We start from the raw sequence: 17,912 nt of genomic DNA, 5'->3' as shown, positions 1-17,912 counted from the left end.
CTCACCCTCCGCATCTCTGGCCTGTACCCCAGTTCTGTATGAATAAATAAATCTTAAAATAAATAAATAAAAAATAGATGTATATTTAATAAGAAGCAAGAATAACCTCTTCCTTCTTGTCTTCCTGATCTGAATAAAGAAAATGCCCGTTCTATTTATTTTCTAGATTCATTCTGTCTCTAGACAAGCACAGAGGATGATGTCCATACCTCCCAGAGCTGCAGTTCTGTGTTGAATGGTTCTGCTATGCTGACAATCCGGCCAAGGTTTCTGTCGTTGATTGTGAATCTGAAGAGACATGGAGGGAAGTAAGTGCAAGTGCAAGTGGCCAGAATAACCCCTTCTGTCTATGCACACATTTCCTTTTTGTTGAGTGAGCTTGTAATAAAGTGACTTTCAATGTAAATAAACCAGAGTCAGACATCACATTTAAAATGATTCTTCTGAGGCTAGTCTGAATCAGTTCTGTGCTTCTCTTTGGAGGGGTCCTCACGGCCCTTCCTCATGTGGGCGACAGCTTGGCGTCTTCTCTAACTCTGCCAACCCCCCTCCCCGCCCCAGACACCACTAGACACCACCTGCCCCCAGCCTCCCTCACAGCTGGGTGGAAACACGTGACTAGATTCTGACCGATGAGCCAAAGGAATCCTGCCCCGCCTTGCTTAATTAAGGGGTATTGCTTGTAGTAAGTAGACTTGCTATCCCTCTTCTTTCAAGTTCCGGCCACACAAATAAGATGTGCACTAGGCTTCCAGGGCCGGAGCTGGAACTACCTAACATCTTGAAATCAGGTCAGAGGCTGACCTGAATGAGAAATAATCATTTATGTCTTTGAAGCTGTTGCACCTTGTTTCTGTTACGGCAGTACGGCAGGGGGCGCTATCTCCTCCATGGTAATACTCTGCATCTTCCTGTAGGCACTGAGATTCGAACATCGGCAATTACTCTGCTTTCAAATAGACTGACTAGCTGCTAGCTACCTGCATATTTGCGATGATGATCTGTATCATCTAGACAACTAAGAGCACTTGCAGCTGAGATAGAAACTTAGAACTCATATTTTTATTTTCTCTCTAACTGAGCAAGAATCAGACATTTGTTTACAGACCATAATACAAACGATTGTGGTGTGCGTGTGTGTATTTTTTCCTCCTAACAGCTAACACAGTGGAATAAAAACAGTAACAAAAATTATTTTTAAAACATGAACCAGGGCCCTCCCTGGTGGTGCAGTGGGCTAAAGCCACTTCAGTATGAGTTTGGTCCAAGCCCGGGAGGTGGCCCACATGGTGCAGCAGACCTCTCCTGCCTCCGCCCACTGCTCCCCTCAGCAGTGTATTTCAGTAGATCTGCCTATTCTGTTCCCTATTCTGTTTCTGGTGAATATTCTCACCTACCATACCTCTGGCCTGTACCAAGTTCTGTAAGCATAATTAAATAAATATTAAAAAAAACAAAACTGCAGCTACCTATATAAATACCTATATAAATATTTACCTATATAAATATAAGAATGAAACAATTTCATATGAGAAACTCTTTCATTAAAGAGTAATATTTATGGGGAAATGTACTGTATATTTATCATACTGATTACTTTGAAAACAAAGATAAGTATTTAATTATATCTCAAGTATTTTGAAAACTATATTACCTAAAATTCACCTTTTTGGACTTAATATTTACATAAGTATTATTACATCATCCAAAAGAAATGGTTTTGATGCACACAAAACTTGTACTTGCTTTTTGAATTATTTTGTTTACAAGGTAGTGTTTAAGTGGTTTCAGACATGTCTCACTGACTTAATTTTTCATCCACAGTTATTAATTAAGCCCAGATATGATTACACCATATATTATTGATTTATTGCATTCATTTGACTTCACAGTTTTTTCTAAAAGTTTAGAGGAATAAATAAAAGCAATGAATAATTTCTGAAGTATCTTTGGAACTTTACAGTTAAATCTCAGATTGGAAAGGATACTAGTGATGTAGATATCACGTCATAAAAACACATGGTGGGGCCTCCCTGTTGATGCAGGGGTTAAAGTTCAGCACTATCAAACTATCAGCAAGCCACTGTAGCCCAAATTAGATCCCCACCCAGGGAGCTGACCCACATGGCACAGACCTCTCCTGTCTTGCCCATTGCTCCCTCAGCAGTGTATTTCAGTAGATCAGCCTGTTCTGCTCCCCACTTTGTTTCTGGTGAGTCATCTTACCCACCCACCCCCCAGTTCTTGTATGTCTAAATAAATAAAATAAAATTTAAGATCACATGGTAAAAGTTTATTAAAAAGTTGCTTCTTTAAGATGATAATAAATTGTCAGAAATGGAGTCTGTAAAATCATTCATTCTGAAGTTTGGAGGACATTCAAGAGTTTGGAAATATTTGGATAAAACTGACTCATTTAATTTGGCTTATCCAACTTTAATAGAGAAATTCTATTTATTCAAACTAACCACAATTAATATTGATTGTTTTTTTGTGTGTCTGAAAATGTGGTTATATATAGTTTTGTGTTTGAGGCTATTTGGAATAAGACCTCATGGAATTAGATCATTAGACTATGAAGAAAAGCTAAAGCCTTGAGCAAGGGTTTGGAATTTGCATTGGAAATAGCTTACCAATTTATTTTTCTTAAAAAAATTCAGAATTTGGTCTAATAGGTTTCTTTTAAGGCCAGATGTTTATAATTTTAATGATAAGGTAATACTTGTTTTTTTTCCTACTTATTTCTTAATAGGTATAAAAATGAACAGTGTTTTAAAGTGAAAAAAGGGACAACTTAAAATAAATATAGCCAGAACTATTCCAACAAGCTTCCAGAAATACTCTGTTTAATAAACAATAAGGGAATGCCAAGCCATTATGCATAATAAAACATTTTATATCTTCTCACAATAATTTGAAAGGAGGCATTGTTTTTCATTACATATATTTCTTGTAATCTCAATTCTCATTCAGCTCTCATTAAATATTGAAAATTAAATATGCACCTGAACCATATACCAGAGGCATTTTGCAGGGGTGGAGTGGGGAATGGGATCAAAAACAGGGGGGTGAGGAGGGAAATGCACGGGATTATGGTGATGGCACACGGGTGACTTGGTGATGGGAAACCTGCGGCGATTACAATTGAGATGGAAAAAAAATGTACAAAATGATGTAAAAATAAACTTTTGTTTAAAAAAAAAATGCACCTGACCTTATCTAAGTGTTAGTACAAACAGCAGAACTATATCGGTATGTTTTTTTTTTTTTAAAGATTTATTTATTTGTGCATACAGAACTGGGGTACAGGCCAGAGGCTCAGGGGCGGCGAGAGGCTTCACCAGAGACAGAGTGGGGAGCAGAACAGGCAGATCGACGAAGTACACTGCTGAGGGGAGCAGCGGGCGGGTCAGGAGAGGTCTGCCACACCATGTGGTCACCTCCGGGGCAGGCGGGAATCGAACTCATGCGGAAGCGGCTTTAGATTCTCAGTGCTGTGCTTTAACCCGCTGCGCCACCAGGGAGGGCCACTATATCGGTATGTTTTAACCAAATTAAAAATAACACAGAGGCATCACTGGTGGTGCACGGCTTAAAGACACAGCACTATCAAGCAGTTACCAGCCACTGAAACCTAAGTTTGATCTCTGGCTGGGGAGCTGACCCACATGGCACAGCAGACCTCTCCTGCTTCAGCCACTGTTCCCCTCAGTAGATCTACCTGTTCTGTTCCCCACTGTGTCTCTGGTGAACTCTCTCACCACCCACACCTCTGGCCTACAACAAGCTCCTGTATGTATAAATAAATAAATCCTTTTTTTTAAATATTAAAGAATAAAAATAACACAATTTAGTTACGTCTCTGGATTTCAGAATTCTGTAGGTCGATTCGAAATAAGACTTTCCAGGGAAAATAATTATGCTAAAATCAACTAGCTCATTGCTTTCCTCCTAGAAGGAAAATACTACGATCTCTTACCTTTGATAATGTGCCTTTTCAGACATGGTATAGATGTCAGAGAAAGTTCAGCAACGAGAAAAAGAAAGAATGTGTACAGGGATCGGACCAAGAGAACAGCAAACCACCCTCTAATTGTCCCACCTGTTGACGAGATACTCCCAGTTGAGCTGTATCCATTGCCAGGCCATGGTTTTCCCATAGCGGTTATATGAGATATACCGGATGACTGTAAACACATCCTGACTTTTAATAATGTCTGGGTTCTTGAGTAAATCCAAATACCTGAGAGAAGTCAAACAGAAAAAAATTTTTAAACTGAACTTTTAATGTTCACCCTTAGCTATTTCCCATGGAACATAGCTTTCCTTTTGATAATTCCATTCCTAAGTCACCAACTGACAATGTTAATGAAATATAGCAAATAATAAAACAATTTAAAAGTGTGCAAAGTAGTTGACTATTTTAAAAGAACAATTTATGATGTTGAGCACTAGTAAAATATAAACAACCTTTAAAGATGGAACTATTTTAGAATTACTAAAAATAATTTAAAAGATAATTTCAACCTTAATATGAAAAATAGTTGCACTTATTGAATATAAAATTTTCACCCATTTGCCGATTATTCCACAGAAATAAAAAAGAAAGTAGCTAGAAATTAAGGGAACATATTTATATGCCTTCTTTCTACAGAGTAATACTCAAGGCTTGTTTCCTGTTCTCTACATTTTCAGAAATACTGTGTATGCTTAGATTATTTGGTTATAATTATAGTATACCTAAGTTCAATAAATATTAAACCACAGCATAATGTCAGAGCTGTATTTAGAGACTACCTTGACACGCAGTAGACCACTGGAGAGTAGGCCTTTGAATTTTTGTTTAATAATTCATCTTTCCCTCTCTTTTACAAGTAAGCCACCTAAGCAGTCTTCCTGTTGTCCTCCCCACCCCCATCTGATCAATCAGTACAATGCCATCAAAGTAATGGATCAAAGTGATGATTTGAAGATTATCAAGATGATCAGGTTCTCAATAGACTATCCTAGGGCAGAGAACAAGAGAGTGATAACTAGCCGTGAGGCAAAATGGTGAAAGACCCTGGTGGTCTGCCTCCCTGGTGGTCTTGGGGTTAGGAGTCAGTACTATCATGGTATGGCCTGAGTTCGATCCCCGGCCAGGGAGCTGACCCACATGACACAGCAGATCTCTCCTGTCTCCCCGCTGCTCCCCTCAGCAGTGTATTTCAGTAGATCCATGTGTTCTACCCCCACCCCTTCTCTGGTGAATCCTCTCACCACCTGACCCCCACTCCTCTGGCCAAACACCCTAGCTCCTATATACATAAATAACTACAATAAAAATTAAAAAAAAGTCTTTTTTGGCTCACAGTTGACTGTGGGTCACTAAAACTGCACAAAGCAAAGCAACAGATGGCGGGGGCTGTTGGATATTTTCCTGTGTGTTTGTGTGTTTGTGTGTGTACACATTATAGCAGACATGCCTCCTCTGATGACAGAGCCCATTCTGCTCTGGCCTTGAGTCCTAGCACTCTTGGTGCTACGGAAGGTCGAGTGAGACCTCAGAGTATCCTGACAAGTTCAAGTTCATCCTACTCAAATGATCAAATGTTGGATCCAAAGCGTAGCCCACAAAAGTCAAGTATGGTTCAGCACTGATTATGGAGTTGGGGGGTGAAGATAAAAGACAGAGGTTCTGGAGCTGGCACTCTCTTGATTCTGTCTTCTATCAAGCATATTTGTGCCACGACAAAATACTTGGCGCTCTGAAGTCATGAGACAGGTAACATGTCGAGAATGGTACAACAGGAAGAGCAGGGTCTAGAACCTGGATGACAATGTGGAACATGGAGTCCACCTACTGCCAGAATAGTTCATACGAAGAAACGTATCCTGGTTGTTTCCAATAACTCTAACATGGATTTTTTTTTCTGGGAAAATAATCTTTCATTGTGTCTTAGAGACACTAAGACAACAAACCATCAAATATCATCCATATAAGTGAAATAAAAACCCCAGCTTACCTTGACAAAAGAGTAATATTATTCACCGATGCTAACCCATACAGCAGTTTTTCTTTCTCTTGTGCCAATGAGGTATTTCTATATTCCTGGAGCATGATGTTCCAGGAAGTTTCATTGCCAGAGTTCTGCATGCCGTACCGATACACCAGAAGCCTGAGATTCACAGGAAGGCTAGAAGAGGGACGTGACTTTCAGAGAGAGTTTTCCATCTAGTAGACTGTATTTTTTAATGAACTTAATTTCTTTCACAGCCTTAGGTTGCTTTTTTTTTTTTTAATTTCCTACTGCCTCATGTCTCCATTTAAAGTCTTCTCTCAATGAAAACATGATGAATAATTACCTCTTTCTCTCACTTAGCCAATTCTGAAATAACTGGGAAGCGTTGTCCAAGGCCTCTTGGTCTCCCATCTTACATGCGAACCCCAACACTGAGGCCCGGAGCATCCTGAGGAAGCAAAGACACAGAAATGGTGTCTGGTGAAGTTTCAACACTTCTTCATGTGCACAAATGTTAAATCAATGTTAGTCTTAAAATAGTAAAAATAGGCCCTCCCTAGTGGCACAGCGGGTTAAAGCACACCACAAAGAAGCTAAAGCTACTTCAGCATGAGTTCGATCCCCGCCTGCCCTAGAGGTGACCCACATGGCACAGCAGACCTCTCCTGGCCCGCCCGCTGCTCCCCTCAGCAGTGTACTTCGTCGATCTGCCTGTTCTGCTCCCCACTCTGTCTCTGGTGAATCCTCTCACCCTCTGCATCTCTGGCCTGTACCCCAGTTCTGTACGAATAAATAAATAAATCTTAAAAAAAATAGTAAAAAATAACCTTTGGAGGTGTTTTCCAGTATCTTCCCATTTCAGATCATCTGCAATGGGCTTCACTTGGCCTTGGAAGTATTTCTAAAATAAAAGCACCAGGTACAATGAATAAGTACAGTTTACACTGTATCAAGTTTCCTGCATCTCTCTCCTGCTTTTGCCATCTTGTTTCCTATTGGTTCAGGGAACCGAGGGCCCATCCTTTTTGCAAAGGGATATTACCAGTTCTTAGTATATAGCAATTTTGCTTGAGTCCTGAAGAGAAGACCATTGGGGATCTTTATCTAAACCTTTGGGTAAGCCCCTTTAAGCCTCCAGTTCTTAGTTAATATATGTAATAGGGTGCCCTCCCTGGTGTCTCAGGTGGTTAAAGCTCAGCACTATGAAGCTATTGCAGCCACTGCAGCATGAGTTCAATCCCTGGCCAGGGAGCTGACCCACGTGGCACAGCAGATCTCTCCTGTCTCCCTGCTGCTCCCTTTCAGCAGTATATTTCAGTCAGTCGGCCTGTTCTGCTCCCCACCTATCTCTGGTGAATCCTCTCATCCCCGTACCTCTGACCTGTATGTGTAAACAAATACATCTTTTAAAAAAGAAAAGAATAGCTAGCATCTCTTTGTTTTGTCTAGGCAAGTTACTCAAATTCCTGTGACTTCGCTGCACAGACAGAGATGCTGTATGTCCCTCAGTAGCTCTTTCTCTCAGAAGTCATCTCCTGCTATTAGTAGCTAAACGTTGACTTTTCTAACATACAGCATTAACCTCACCTCAATCTGAGGGTACAGCTCTTTATCATCTTCAAACATGCTGATGATATAGTTCACAGCTGAAATGAGTCTCTGCCATGGCAAATAAGTCCGTTCTGCTGTAAGATACTTGGTCAAGTTCAAAGCACTCTCATAACCCAGAAGCTCAGCTCTAATAAATAAATGAATAAATAAGGAAAACATTCATTAACAAACAGGTAAGTTTGGGCTCTCCGTGGTGGTGCAACAGGTTAGTTAAAACATTGTACTATGAAGTTCTCAGAAGCCACTGCAGCACGAATTCAATCCCCAGCAAGGGAGCTGACCCACATGGCATGGCAGACTCTTCTGACCTGCCCAGTGCTCCCCTCAGCAGTGTATTTCAGTAGATCTGCTCCCCACTCTGTCTCTGGTGAATCCTCTCACTGACCCTGCACCCCTGGTCTGTACCCCAGCTCTGTATGCATAAATAAATAAATCTTAAAAATAAATAAATAAATAAAAGGGTTGTGACAAAATCCACAGTATTTTAAACAATCTAATCTCACCCCAAAACCCACCTTGCCAAGGCAAAAGCATCATCAATGAGACTTGCACGGTCAGCTGGAGAAAAGTCCTGGAGATAAAGGAAAGGAGGTAAAAAACATGACCTTAAAGCAAAGCAGGTTGAAAAAAATGAATAGCATTAAGATGCTATTTGTTGAGCAAAAATAAAACAATAAGGTTGTTGCTTCCCTTACCTGGAGGCTGGTGGTAAGATTGGTAGCTATTGTATCCCAAGTTGATTTTTCATAATTTACGCGATAAAATCCAATATGATCTGGGTTTATTTTGACAAAACCTCCACTAGGATTAGGTGTCAAAGTGATGCCTGCTGTGGTAAATAAACACTAATGAGAAAGGTGTTTGTATACACTGTAAATAGAGAAGCTGGACTCAGAGGGTTAAAAAAAAAAAAAAAAAGACACATTGTCTCAAGGACTCAAGTTTGATTTGGATCCAAAGCCCCAACCTCAATTCTTATTTAGTTGTTCAACTTGGGAATGTTGCTGTAGTGTATGAGGTGAAAAAGAAATAAGCTATGTGAATAACTGTCCCTCAATGGGTGACCTCCACTCCCTACTGACAGAAGCTTCCCAAGTGGGTGAAATAATTCTGTGCTTGCAATCCTTCAGCAAAAGAAAATAATGCCTAAAGACAGAAGTTACTGCCTTCCAGGGCTAAGTCACATATTCCTAATCACGATGGACTCATTACAAAAAATGTTCACTGAAGAGCAGTGTGGGATGGGGATAAATATGTAAACTTTTAAGAGAATACATTGTCAGTTCAAATCAAAATTCTAATCAATGGAAATCACTATTGTTAAGCAGAATAATGATTTGAGGATCATAATGCTTTTAAAATGTCAAAAGCACATGCAGTAGAGCTGAAATCCAGACACAGTTTTGATTTTGTGGTGCACTTCAGACTTTCTTTTCCAATTTTATTTAGCTTTACAAAGTCATCTACTTCCTCATTTCAACTGATTCCATCTATGTCTTTCTATCCAAGGGTTTACCAAATGAACTTTCTTTCTAAAGCTGCAACCAGTATTTCCAAAGGGCTCTAATATATAGATTTAGAAGCTCAATGTTGAAAGAATAGAAGCTGGCCCTCCCTGGTGGTACAGAGGGTTAAAGCACAGCACTAAGAGGTGAACGGCACTTCAGCATGAGTTCGCTCCCCAACCCAGAGGTGACCCACATGGTGCGGCAGACCTCTCCTGACCCGCCTGCTGCTCCCCTCAGCAGTGTACTTATTCAATCTGCCTGTTCTGCTCCCCACTCTGTCCTCTGGTGAATCCTCTCACCACCCTTGCACCTCTGGCCTGTACCTCAGTTCTGGACGCATAAATAAATAAATCTTAGAAAAATAAAAGAGCACAAACTTATAATTCAGGTTAAAAAAAAAATCAGTTAAGGGCCTCTATGGTGGCCTAGGGGTTAATTCTCAGTGCTATCACCTCTATGGCCTGAGTTAGATCCCTGGCCCCAGTGCTGACCCACATGGTCACCTACTGCTCCCTTCAGCAGTAGAATTGCCTGCTCTGCTCCCTACTCTCTCATGGTGAACCCTCTAACCCGCCGCACCTCTGTCTAGTACCCTCGTTTTAGGCAAAAAACCCAAAAATCCCAAAACCCGCTTACTTGATAATTAAGCTGTGACAATACCAGTGTTGGTTAAACTCACTTCTGTACTTGTAAGTCATATACTCTTTTGTTTGCAAGGAGGAAACATACAACTTGAACAATGGTGTGGGAATAGTTAGTATATTTGAGGAATTGTGCATGGTGACAGTGCAGTGTGTGATACTGGAAAAAGGCAAGGGGGAGAGCCATGAGCCACAGTGAGGAGTCCTTCTGAGAGAGGTGAGAGATAGATTTTTTTTGGTTTGTTTGTTTTAACTTCCTCATTTATGTATTTATTTATGCACACAGAACTGGGGTACAGGCCAGATGTACAGGGGCGGTGAGAGGCTTCACCAGAGGCAGAATGGAGAGCAGAGCAGGCAGATCAACGAAGTGCCCTGCTGAGGGAAGCAGCAGACGAGCCAGGAGAGGTTTGCTGCGCCAGGTGGTCACCTCCGGGGCTGGGGATTGAACTTGCACTGAAGCAGCTGTGGCTAGCTTGCAGTGCTGTGTCCTAACCTGTTGCGCCACCAGGGAGGGCCTGAGAGACAGATTTTTAAGCAGGAAAATAGTCCACCTGTCCATTTTCTAGAAAGTGATAATAGCATTTAGGAAGTCTGTTGGAAGGAGATCCTGGAATTGACTGAAATAAACTAGCGGAGAGAGAAGGGATTAGATCAAGGTGGAGATGATGAAAACAGAAAGATGTATTCAAGAGACACATCACAGGAAAAATCATCACAACACATCAGGCCCTTTCAGGCCCAATGAGGATGGTTAAGGAGGGAGCGCAGCTGGCATGACCGGATAAGTAACATGTTGCCATCAGAGACAAGAGGAAGGTGAGTCAGTTTGGGAGGAAAGATGATATAAATTTTGGAAGTGTTTGCAAAACTGGATGGTCTCCAGGACACGGTAGTTTTTCATAATATATGAGTAAGCTCTTCAACAAGACAATACGTTTCTTTAGGAACTTTCAGAGTAGGTACTTGACAAATTATAAACCTTTACCTCACTCACGTAATATTTATCTTTCTTTGTCATTCTCCCAGAGACATGTTGTTGAAAGGAAACTAATCCTTTGGCAAGCGTGTATGTTGAATGTTTGCATCAGGAGGGAGGCTCTTGCTAAGTACAGAGCCGTATGTTATAGGAGAAGGAGCATGAACTTTCGAGTCTGACAGATCTAGGCTAAAACCCTCGTTCTGTGACTTACTAGCTGTGTGACCTTGGCCACATCGCTTCACCTCTCTGTGTCCCAGTTCACCAATAGGGAAAGAGGGAGAAGCGTCCCTCACAAGGCTGTTGTGAGGATTAAATAAGATAACACAGGTAAAGTACCGGTCACCCAGCTATGTGTCCAGCGATGCTAGCCATTCCCATCATTATGAAAGAGGATCTGCTGCCAGCTCTATAAATAGCGAAGCAAATATAAATAACATTGAGAAGTTCCTGGCAATCCATCTAAATACTGCAGCATTTTAGTGTGCTTTATATATGCCTAGTTAAGCCTGTCTAGAGTTACTGTGATTTTTCTCACTTTATGGATGAGGAAGCTGAGATCCCGGAAGTCAGTAGTTAGGCCCTTTCCAAGTTCACGCTACTTTCAGAACAGTTGTCAACAGCGAAAGCCTGCGGGGCTGTGTCATTACATAGTGAAGTAAGTAGGACCGAGCTACTAAAGCTGGTTGCAGAAGGGAGGGCATCTGTGCCTTCTCTCTCCCCATTTACTAACTTCTTTCTGATTAGGACAGCATGTGTTCCTTGTGGTTCCAAGTAGATATATTTGGAAAACACAAAAAAACCTTCTAAAGAAGAATATAAAAATGACCTACTACGCTTAACGATTGGCCCTTATCTCCTGTGCACGTGTCTCTTTCGTATACAGGCACACACAGAAAACACGTGCTGGGTGGGACTGTCTTACTACTAGTAATCCTTTTTGACTGAAAGTGAACCCTAAACATGCAATTTCATTATGGATGAAAATGCTTATCTAATGGTGACATAATCCTCTATCTCTCAGCGCGCAAATTTTGTTCTCAATCTTGCTCACCCCATGTATAAAACTGTTGAATTCTTTCTGAATAGGGTTTTTTCTAGGAAAGTCTTATTTTTCTCTTCCCTCACATGTCTACATGGTTGAAGACTGAAAACTGCCTTTGTCAAATTTCTCCCAGTTTTTGGATGAATGACACAGAAGTTAAACTTGAAGGCTCAGCCATCGCCATAGGGTACACTTACAGAATTTGGGGTTAAGGAAGAAAAATTTACTCTCTGAAACGAAGACTAACATGATCCCTTATGAAATACGTTGGTCAGCCACTTGTGGGAATGTCCTCAATGGGTCATGTATTCAAGCAAGTATTTAACGATTGTGTCAGTAGTAATTAGTCTTTCCTAAAGTTCAGCAAGTGGGTAGGGTACTTTCCTAAGAATAAACAGGAATCTGAAAAGCAGCAACCCATTGTTAAAAAGGATTTCTTTTTAGTAAATCCCTAGGAGTGAATTGGTGGTGGAAATTCTATGGGGACTCCATCTGAGAAAACAAAGCAAACATTGTAAAAATAAATAAACAATGATACAAAATATGTAAAAATAAATTGTTTAAAATACTAAAATGGAGCCCCCTCCCCGGTGGTACAGTGGGTTAGGCCACAGCACTGCAAACTGGCCGCAGCCTCTTCAGTGTGAGTTCAATCCCTGCCCAGGGAGCTGACCCACATAGTGAGGGAGACCTCTCCTGTCTCTCCTGGTGCTTCCCTCAGCAGTGTGCTTAGTCAATCTGTTCTGCTCCCTTCTCCATCTCTAGTGAATCCTCTCTCACTGCCACTGCACCTCTGGTTTGTACCCCAGTTCTGTATGCATAACTAAATAAATTTAAAAAAAAAAAAAGGATGGTTTTGGTGGTTGGGAAGAAATAACTGCAAGGGCGCAGGCTAGTGAAGACAATCTGTGTCTCTGGGGGCTGAGGCACCCAGCTGAGCTGTGGCTTGTGTGGCAGACGTTTTAACAGAGCTGCTCCTACAGAGAAGACTATATGTGGCTGCTGGCCTTGTCCTTCTGGCTATCGGGTGAAGCTCTATAAGCCGCCTGTGCAGTAAGGACAGAGCGCGTGATGGACAGCTGCACATAAGATGTGGGTAGGAGTGATGGATGCATCCCTAGCCTGGTCCTTTCATAATCTTTTTCTGTCTTCTAGCCAGATGCAAAAGATCCAGCAGGGTCAGCCAAGATCTAAGAGTGCTGGGAGAGCCAGAGAAGGGAAAAGATGGTGTTTCTAAGTCATCATTTGGGAGAGAGCTGCCTCAGAGAGGGGACCGGTCAAGAATCCCTCACTGATTACTGCATGAAAAGAAACCTTTGCACTAAATCACCACTGATAGTCTCTGCAATGCAATAATGAGACTCCTCTGGTCAACACAAGAACTTAACTCTCTTTTTACCTTTATTAAATACACTCCCTGGCCCTCTCTGGTGGTGCAACAGATTGGGGCACAGCACTGCGAAGCTGGCTGTGGCTGTCTCAATGCGAGTTCTATCCCCTACCCTGGAGGTGTAGCAGACCTCTCCTGACCCGCCTGCTGCTCCCCTCAGCAGTGTACTTCATTGATCTGCCTGCTATTCTCCCTACTCTGTCTCTGGTGAATCCTCTCACCACCCCTGCACCTCTGGCCTATACCCCAGTTCTGTATGCATATATAAATAAATCTTTAAAAATAAAATAAAATTTTCTCTGTGAGAACACACCTTATTAGCTGATGTGAGTAGCCTGGTTCACTCTGGCCAGTGTGTTTATGTATGTAGATGAACAGGTCAGTAAGTTTGTATGTTTGATTTATATGAATAACTCTTTCAAGACTTGCTTGACCAGCACTAGACCAATGAAAATGATTTATGAACATACAAAACTGAATCTACAATGACACAATAAAAATTCAAAATTCCCTGAGGCTCAGCTTGCAAGAATGAAGAAAGCCTGTCTTTGTGTTAACCTTCAAGACATATGCCCATTATTTTGATATAAATATTAAAATTAGCTACCATCAAATTATAATAATATCCATTTCTATGAACACATCAGGATTTGGTCACCTAAACCATGCACAATACATCCTCAAATCTGAGTTATGAAAACAGTCTCCGCAAAGTCTAGACCATGCCCTACCTAGAAGCTGTGTGCTTAGGAATGACTATTTTAAGACATTATGTTTCCACAAGACTGGTTATCTGATATCTTGTGACAGTCTTCAATTCTTCTCCGTGTTAGAGGGCAGAGTAAAAAGCAAGAAAAATCTACTACTACTAAATAGACACAACAGCGACAATATGCAGAATAACAGCTGACTGTTATTCGAAATAACAGGTGACTAAAACACACAGGCCACCTCTCAACACATCTGGAGCACAAGGCCATTATCAGTCCACCTTAAACTCCTCAGTGAGTGGTAGCATGTGCACAGCTGTGCCTTGTGGGTGCAGGGCAGGCAGGGCACAAGGTGTGTGGTGTGTCCTTTCTCTCTTCAAGCAGCTTATCATTTATTGGAAAAAAGAAAAGAGAAAGCATATGAGGATTGTATAACAATGATGTTGCTTCACATATAATATTAGGCATAAGGACGGATAAATCTGGCGGCATAAAATATAGCTGGGGAGAGGACAGGTTACTTGGGGCAGGTTAGAAAAAACAAAGCAACATGTATAGATATCCTCTTCTTATCAATAACATTTTGGTGAGATTTTCATTTTTTATAGGGTTGGAAATATTGTGAACAGCGCAAACATGCACGAAAGACCTTAGGGGAAGTCCCACTATTGCTTGGGAAATTTCTAACTGATGAATCATCAAAGAAGCCAGGAGGTGGGGGGCAGTAGGGGGGAGGACGGGGTAACCTGAGCTGATTGACCAGTCAGTACTCTGGGGACGTGTGGGTCATCTGTGCTCCGAGCTGAGAGCTGGAGTTGTCCCCAAACAGGAAGCAGGAACTTATTGCATAGTCTAAAAATGGAGCGGCCACTTTGAAGTAAGAAGAGATGTCTAGTTTGCTTCTGGCTTGGTGACCAGTCATGATTCTGAAATTTCAGATAAAGATAGATTTGTCATTAAAGCTCTGTGGACATTAGTCTGTTCATTCATTCAAGAACAATTACTAGGTATCTGCTGGAGATAAAGCACCAACACTGCTATACAAAAGTAAGTCTGTTTCTTCATGGAATATTCTGTGGGGCGGGAGAGATGAGTCGATAGCTAGAGCAAAAAAAAATTGTGCACGTGTAATGACAGAGACTAAGGGTTACTGTGAGAGCCCCCACCCTCTACCACTGTTCTGTCCAGAGCACAAGTACAGTGGGTCAATCCTGTCACACACTGAAACTACCGTGAGCCCTACACTAGCCACCCACTCACTCTCAGCCTAGATGCCTTTTTCTCTAGGACCCTTTCCTGAACTCCTCTGTCTGCGCACTTCTCTGGGGGTGCTCTTGGCTATGATGACACCAGGCACTCACTTGACAGCTGCTTGCAGACCAGCCAGCACTGCCCACGGGGTAAGGACACTGCTTTCTCAGCCCCAGCATTATCTCCATGTGCATCTGGCACATGTCAGCTCTCTACAAATACTTGCTTGAAAGCACGCACTAATTAAAAATTAGCTTCATTATACAAGCAGCTTGTCTAATAGGTCCATCAGACATCAAAGAAAAAATGTCTATTGTTCACCTTTGAATGCTGTTTTTGGTTGCCTGGACAGTTCACAGTTTCATCACATGAAAATTCTGGGTAAACTGTATTTGTGTAGATGAATCGCTCGTACTTTTAAATGTGTAAACAATAAATCCAGCAGCTCTTAAGACTTTCCTCCAACCTGCACTTAACCATCATGACCAAGTACTCAGTACCGGCTATGCCAAGCCAGCGACACCTGTCTTGAGACCTTTGCCTCACTGAGTCTTACCAGGGCATGACACATTTTTAAAAGTTTCTCTTTTTTTCCCCTTCTCCATTTTCTTCTGGCAAATAAACTCATGACAATAAAGTGGTCAGATGAAGAAGACATCATAAAAGAGAACATATATCAAACACAACCTAAGTGTATAAAAAATACTAAGACAAAATGGCATTGATCTGGGATTCTAGACAAATTCAGGAGAACTGCTGACCATAACAAAGCAATTGTTGGCAGATATAACCAGGAGGAAGCTTTGTTGTAAAAGCAGCAGAAAGGGGTCTTCCCTTGATGATGGCAAAATTGGTAGCGTTTACGGTAATACTGAAAAATCACAAATGAATTTGTAATAAAAGTAAAAGTCCTGAAAGCTAACAAAAAACTTTTACACAAGTGTTTATATAATAGCATTATTGATTACAGCCCAAAGGTAGAATAATCCAAATGCCCATCAGGTGATGAATAGATAAAGGAAAGGTATTAGACCACATGGCTATAATTTAGCGATAAAAGCACTGAAATCACGACACAAGCTAGAACAAGGCTGAGCCTTGGGGACCTGAGGCTGAGGAAAGGGGCAGCCACCAGGAACTACCTATACAATTGCATTCACCTGAAATGCCCCAAGTAAGCATATCTATAGAGAACAAAATGGATTCGTGGTTGCGTAGAGCAGGAGTGTAAGAGAATATTGGAGTGCATAGCTAAATGGCATGGTGTTTCCTTTTGAGGTGATTCAAATTGACCATGAGGATGGTCTCATATATCTGTGAGATTACTGAATTGTACCTTTAAGTGAATTGCACAGCATCTCTTATAAAGCTGGCCTGAAAAATAATCTAGTAGAAATGGAGAAAATGGGGCTCTCCCTGGTGGTGCAGTACGCTGGAGCACTGCACCGTGAAACTGTGGCGGCTCAGCACAAGTTCAATCCCCGCCCCGGGGGTGACCCACAGGGCAGCGCAGACCTCTCCTGACCTGCCTGCTGCTTTGTCATCTGTCTGTTCTGCTCCCCACTCTGTCTCTGGTGAATCCTCTCTCACCGCCCCTACACCTCAAGCCTGTACCCCATTTCTGTATGCATAAATAAATCAAACCTTTAAAAAAAAGAAAGAAAGGCAGAAAATTTCCATAGAGGAAGTCATACTTAATTACTATTTTAGTATAATTTGCAGGAGCAAAAATAGGCAGATGGAAATGCTAAGTGGTTGCCTTTGATTCCTAAGACGTCACAGATGAAATTTCATGTCTCGTGCTGCTCTGAACGCCAGTTGTATAGGATGGGGTAGAGAAGAGCCTCCTTCCATTGTAGACAACGGAAATGTCTACAGATCAGGACCCTTTTGGGGAGGCTGCTAGAACCTGCAGCTACTAGAACCTTGTTCTCTGTTTTGTCATGTCTGTTATCAGAGAACATGTGATAAGGTCTCCTTATTTATAAATAATTTCACATTTTTTTTTTTTTACAAAGGAGGACATATTACCAATGAAAATGCAAACAAAAAATATATTACAAGTCAATTTAGACAAGGTCATCTGGAGTCATTTAAGCTTCTAAAGTGCTGATTTGGGGACATGATACAACTAATTTAAAGACAGAATTGTAAAACCAGACACTCGTCACATAATATGTGAAGAAACTCAGAGGCTCATTTAACTGATATAAAGGGGGAAAGAGTTGAGGAGGAAGGGAGGAAAGAAAGGAAAATAATTAATATGCAAATTTCTCATGATTGGCTATGGGGGCCTTCTCCTTTGAAAACGGGTATTTATCATGCCAGTCATGATAAAACATGAAAAAAAAAATATCAGGTAGAAAAGTTTTCATTATTACACATAAAGATTTGGATTCATCAAGGAATTTTAAAGAGGTTTCCTTTAGCTGAAATTCACATCATAAGTTCCATAAGTTCTGGTTTTATTGCTGTTTCTTCATACTTAGAATAATGTGATACATTAATTCAAAGAAGAAATAAAATGATAATATTTACCTTCTGCTTGTGACCTATTGAAGAATGCTGTATTTGTTACACCATCTGCAGACCAATTAACGGGAATATTCCATGTGTAACTAAAAGTTTTAAAAAAGAGAACTTTAGGGCCCTCCCTGGTGGCGCAGTGGGTTAAAGCACTGCGCTGAGAAGCTATGAGTTGGATTCCCGCCTGCCCCGGAGGTGACCACATGGTGTGGCAGACCCCTCCTGACCCGCCCGCTGCTCCCCTCAGCA

General features: G+C 41.3%; 1 protein-coding gene across 1 annotated transcript in view; it reads right to left on the bottom strand.

The window, feature by feature from the left end:
- The window catches only part of ENPEP (glutamyl aminopeptidase (aminopeptidase A)), a 67,719-nt gene that overhangs the window by 1,884 nt on the left and 47,923 nt on the right, over positions 1-17,912 (bottom strand). Inside the window, exons 13-21 of the mRNA XM_004686477.2 lie at positions 17,676-17,755; positions 8,309-8,439; positions 8,129-8,184; positions 7,590-7,740; positions 6,830-6,903; positions 6,346-6,450; positions 6,006-6,176; positions 4,103-4,243; positions 210-288 (exon numbers count right to left, since the gene is read on the bottom strand). Coding sequence (XP_004686534.1) covers positions 210-288; positions 4,103-4,243; positions 6,006-6,176; positions 6,346-6,450; positions 6,830-6,903; positions 7,590-7,740; positions 8,129-8,184; positions 8,309-8,439; positions 17,676-17,755 — 988 coding nt within the window. The remainder of the gene's footprint in view (positions 1-209; positions 289-4,102; positions 4,244-6,005; positions 6,177-6,345; positions 6,451-6,829; positions 6,904-7,589; positions 7,741-8,128; positions 8,185-8,308; positions 8,440-17,675; positions 17,756-17,912) is intronic.

Source organism: Condylura cristata, unplaced genomic scaffold, assembly GCF_000260355.1.
Source record: "Condylura cristata isolate star-nosed mole 26May11 unplaced genomic scaffold, ConCri1.0 scaffold00021, whole genome shotgun sequence".
In the NCBI taxonomy this organism is placed as follows: Eukaryota; Metazoa; Chordata; class Mammalia; order Eulipotyphla; family Talpidae; genus Condylura; species Condylura cristata.
This window is presented reverse-complemented; position numbering and strand designations above follow the sequence as displayed.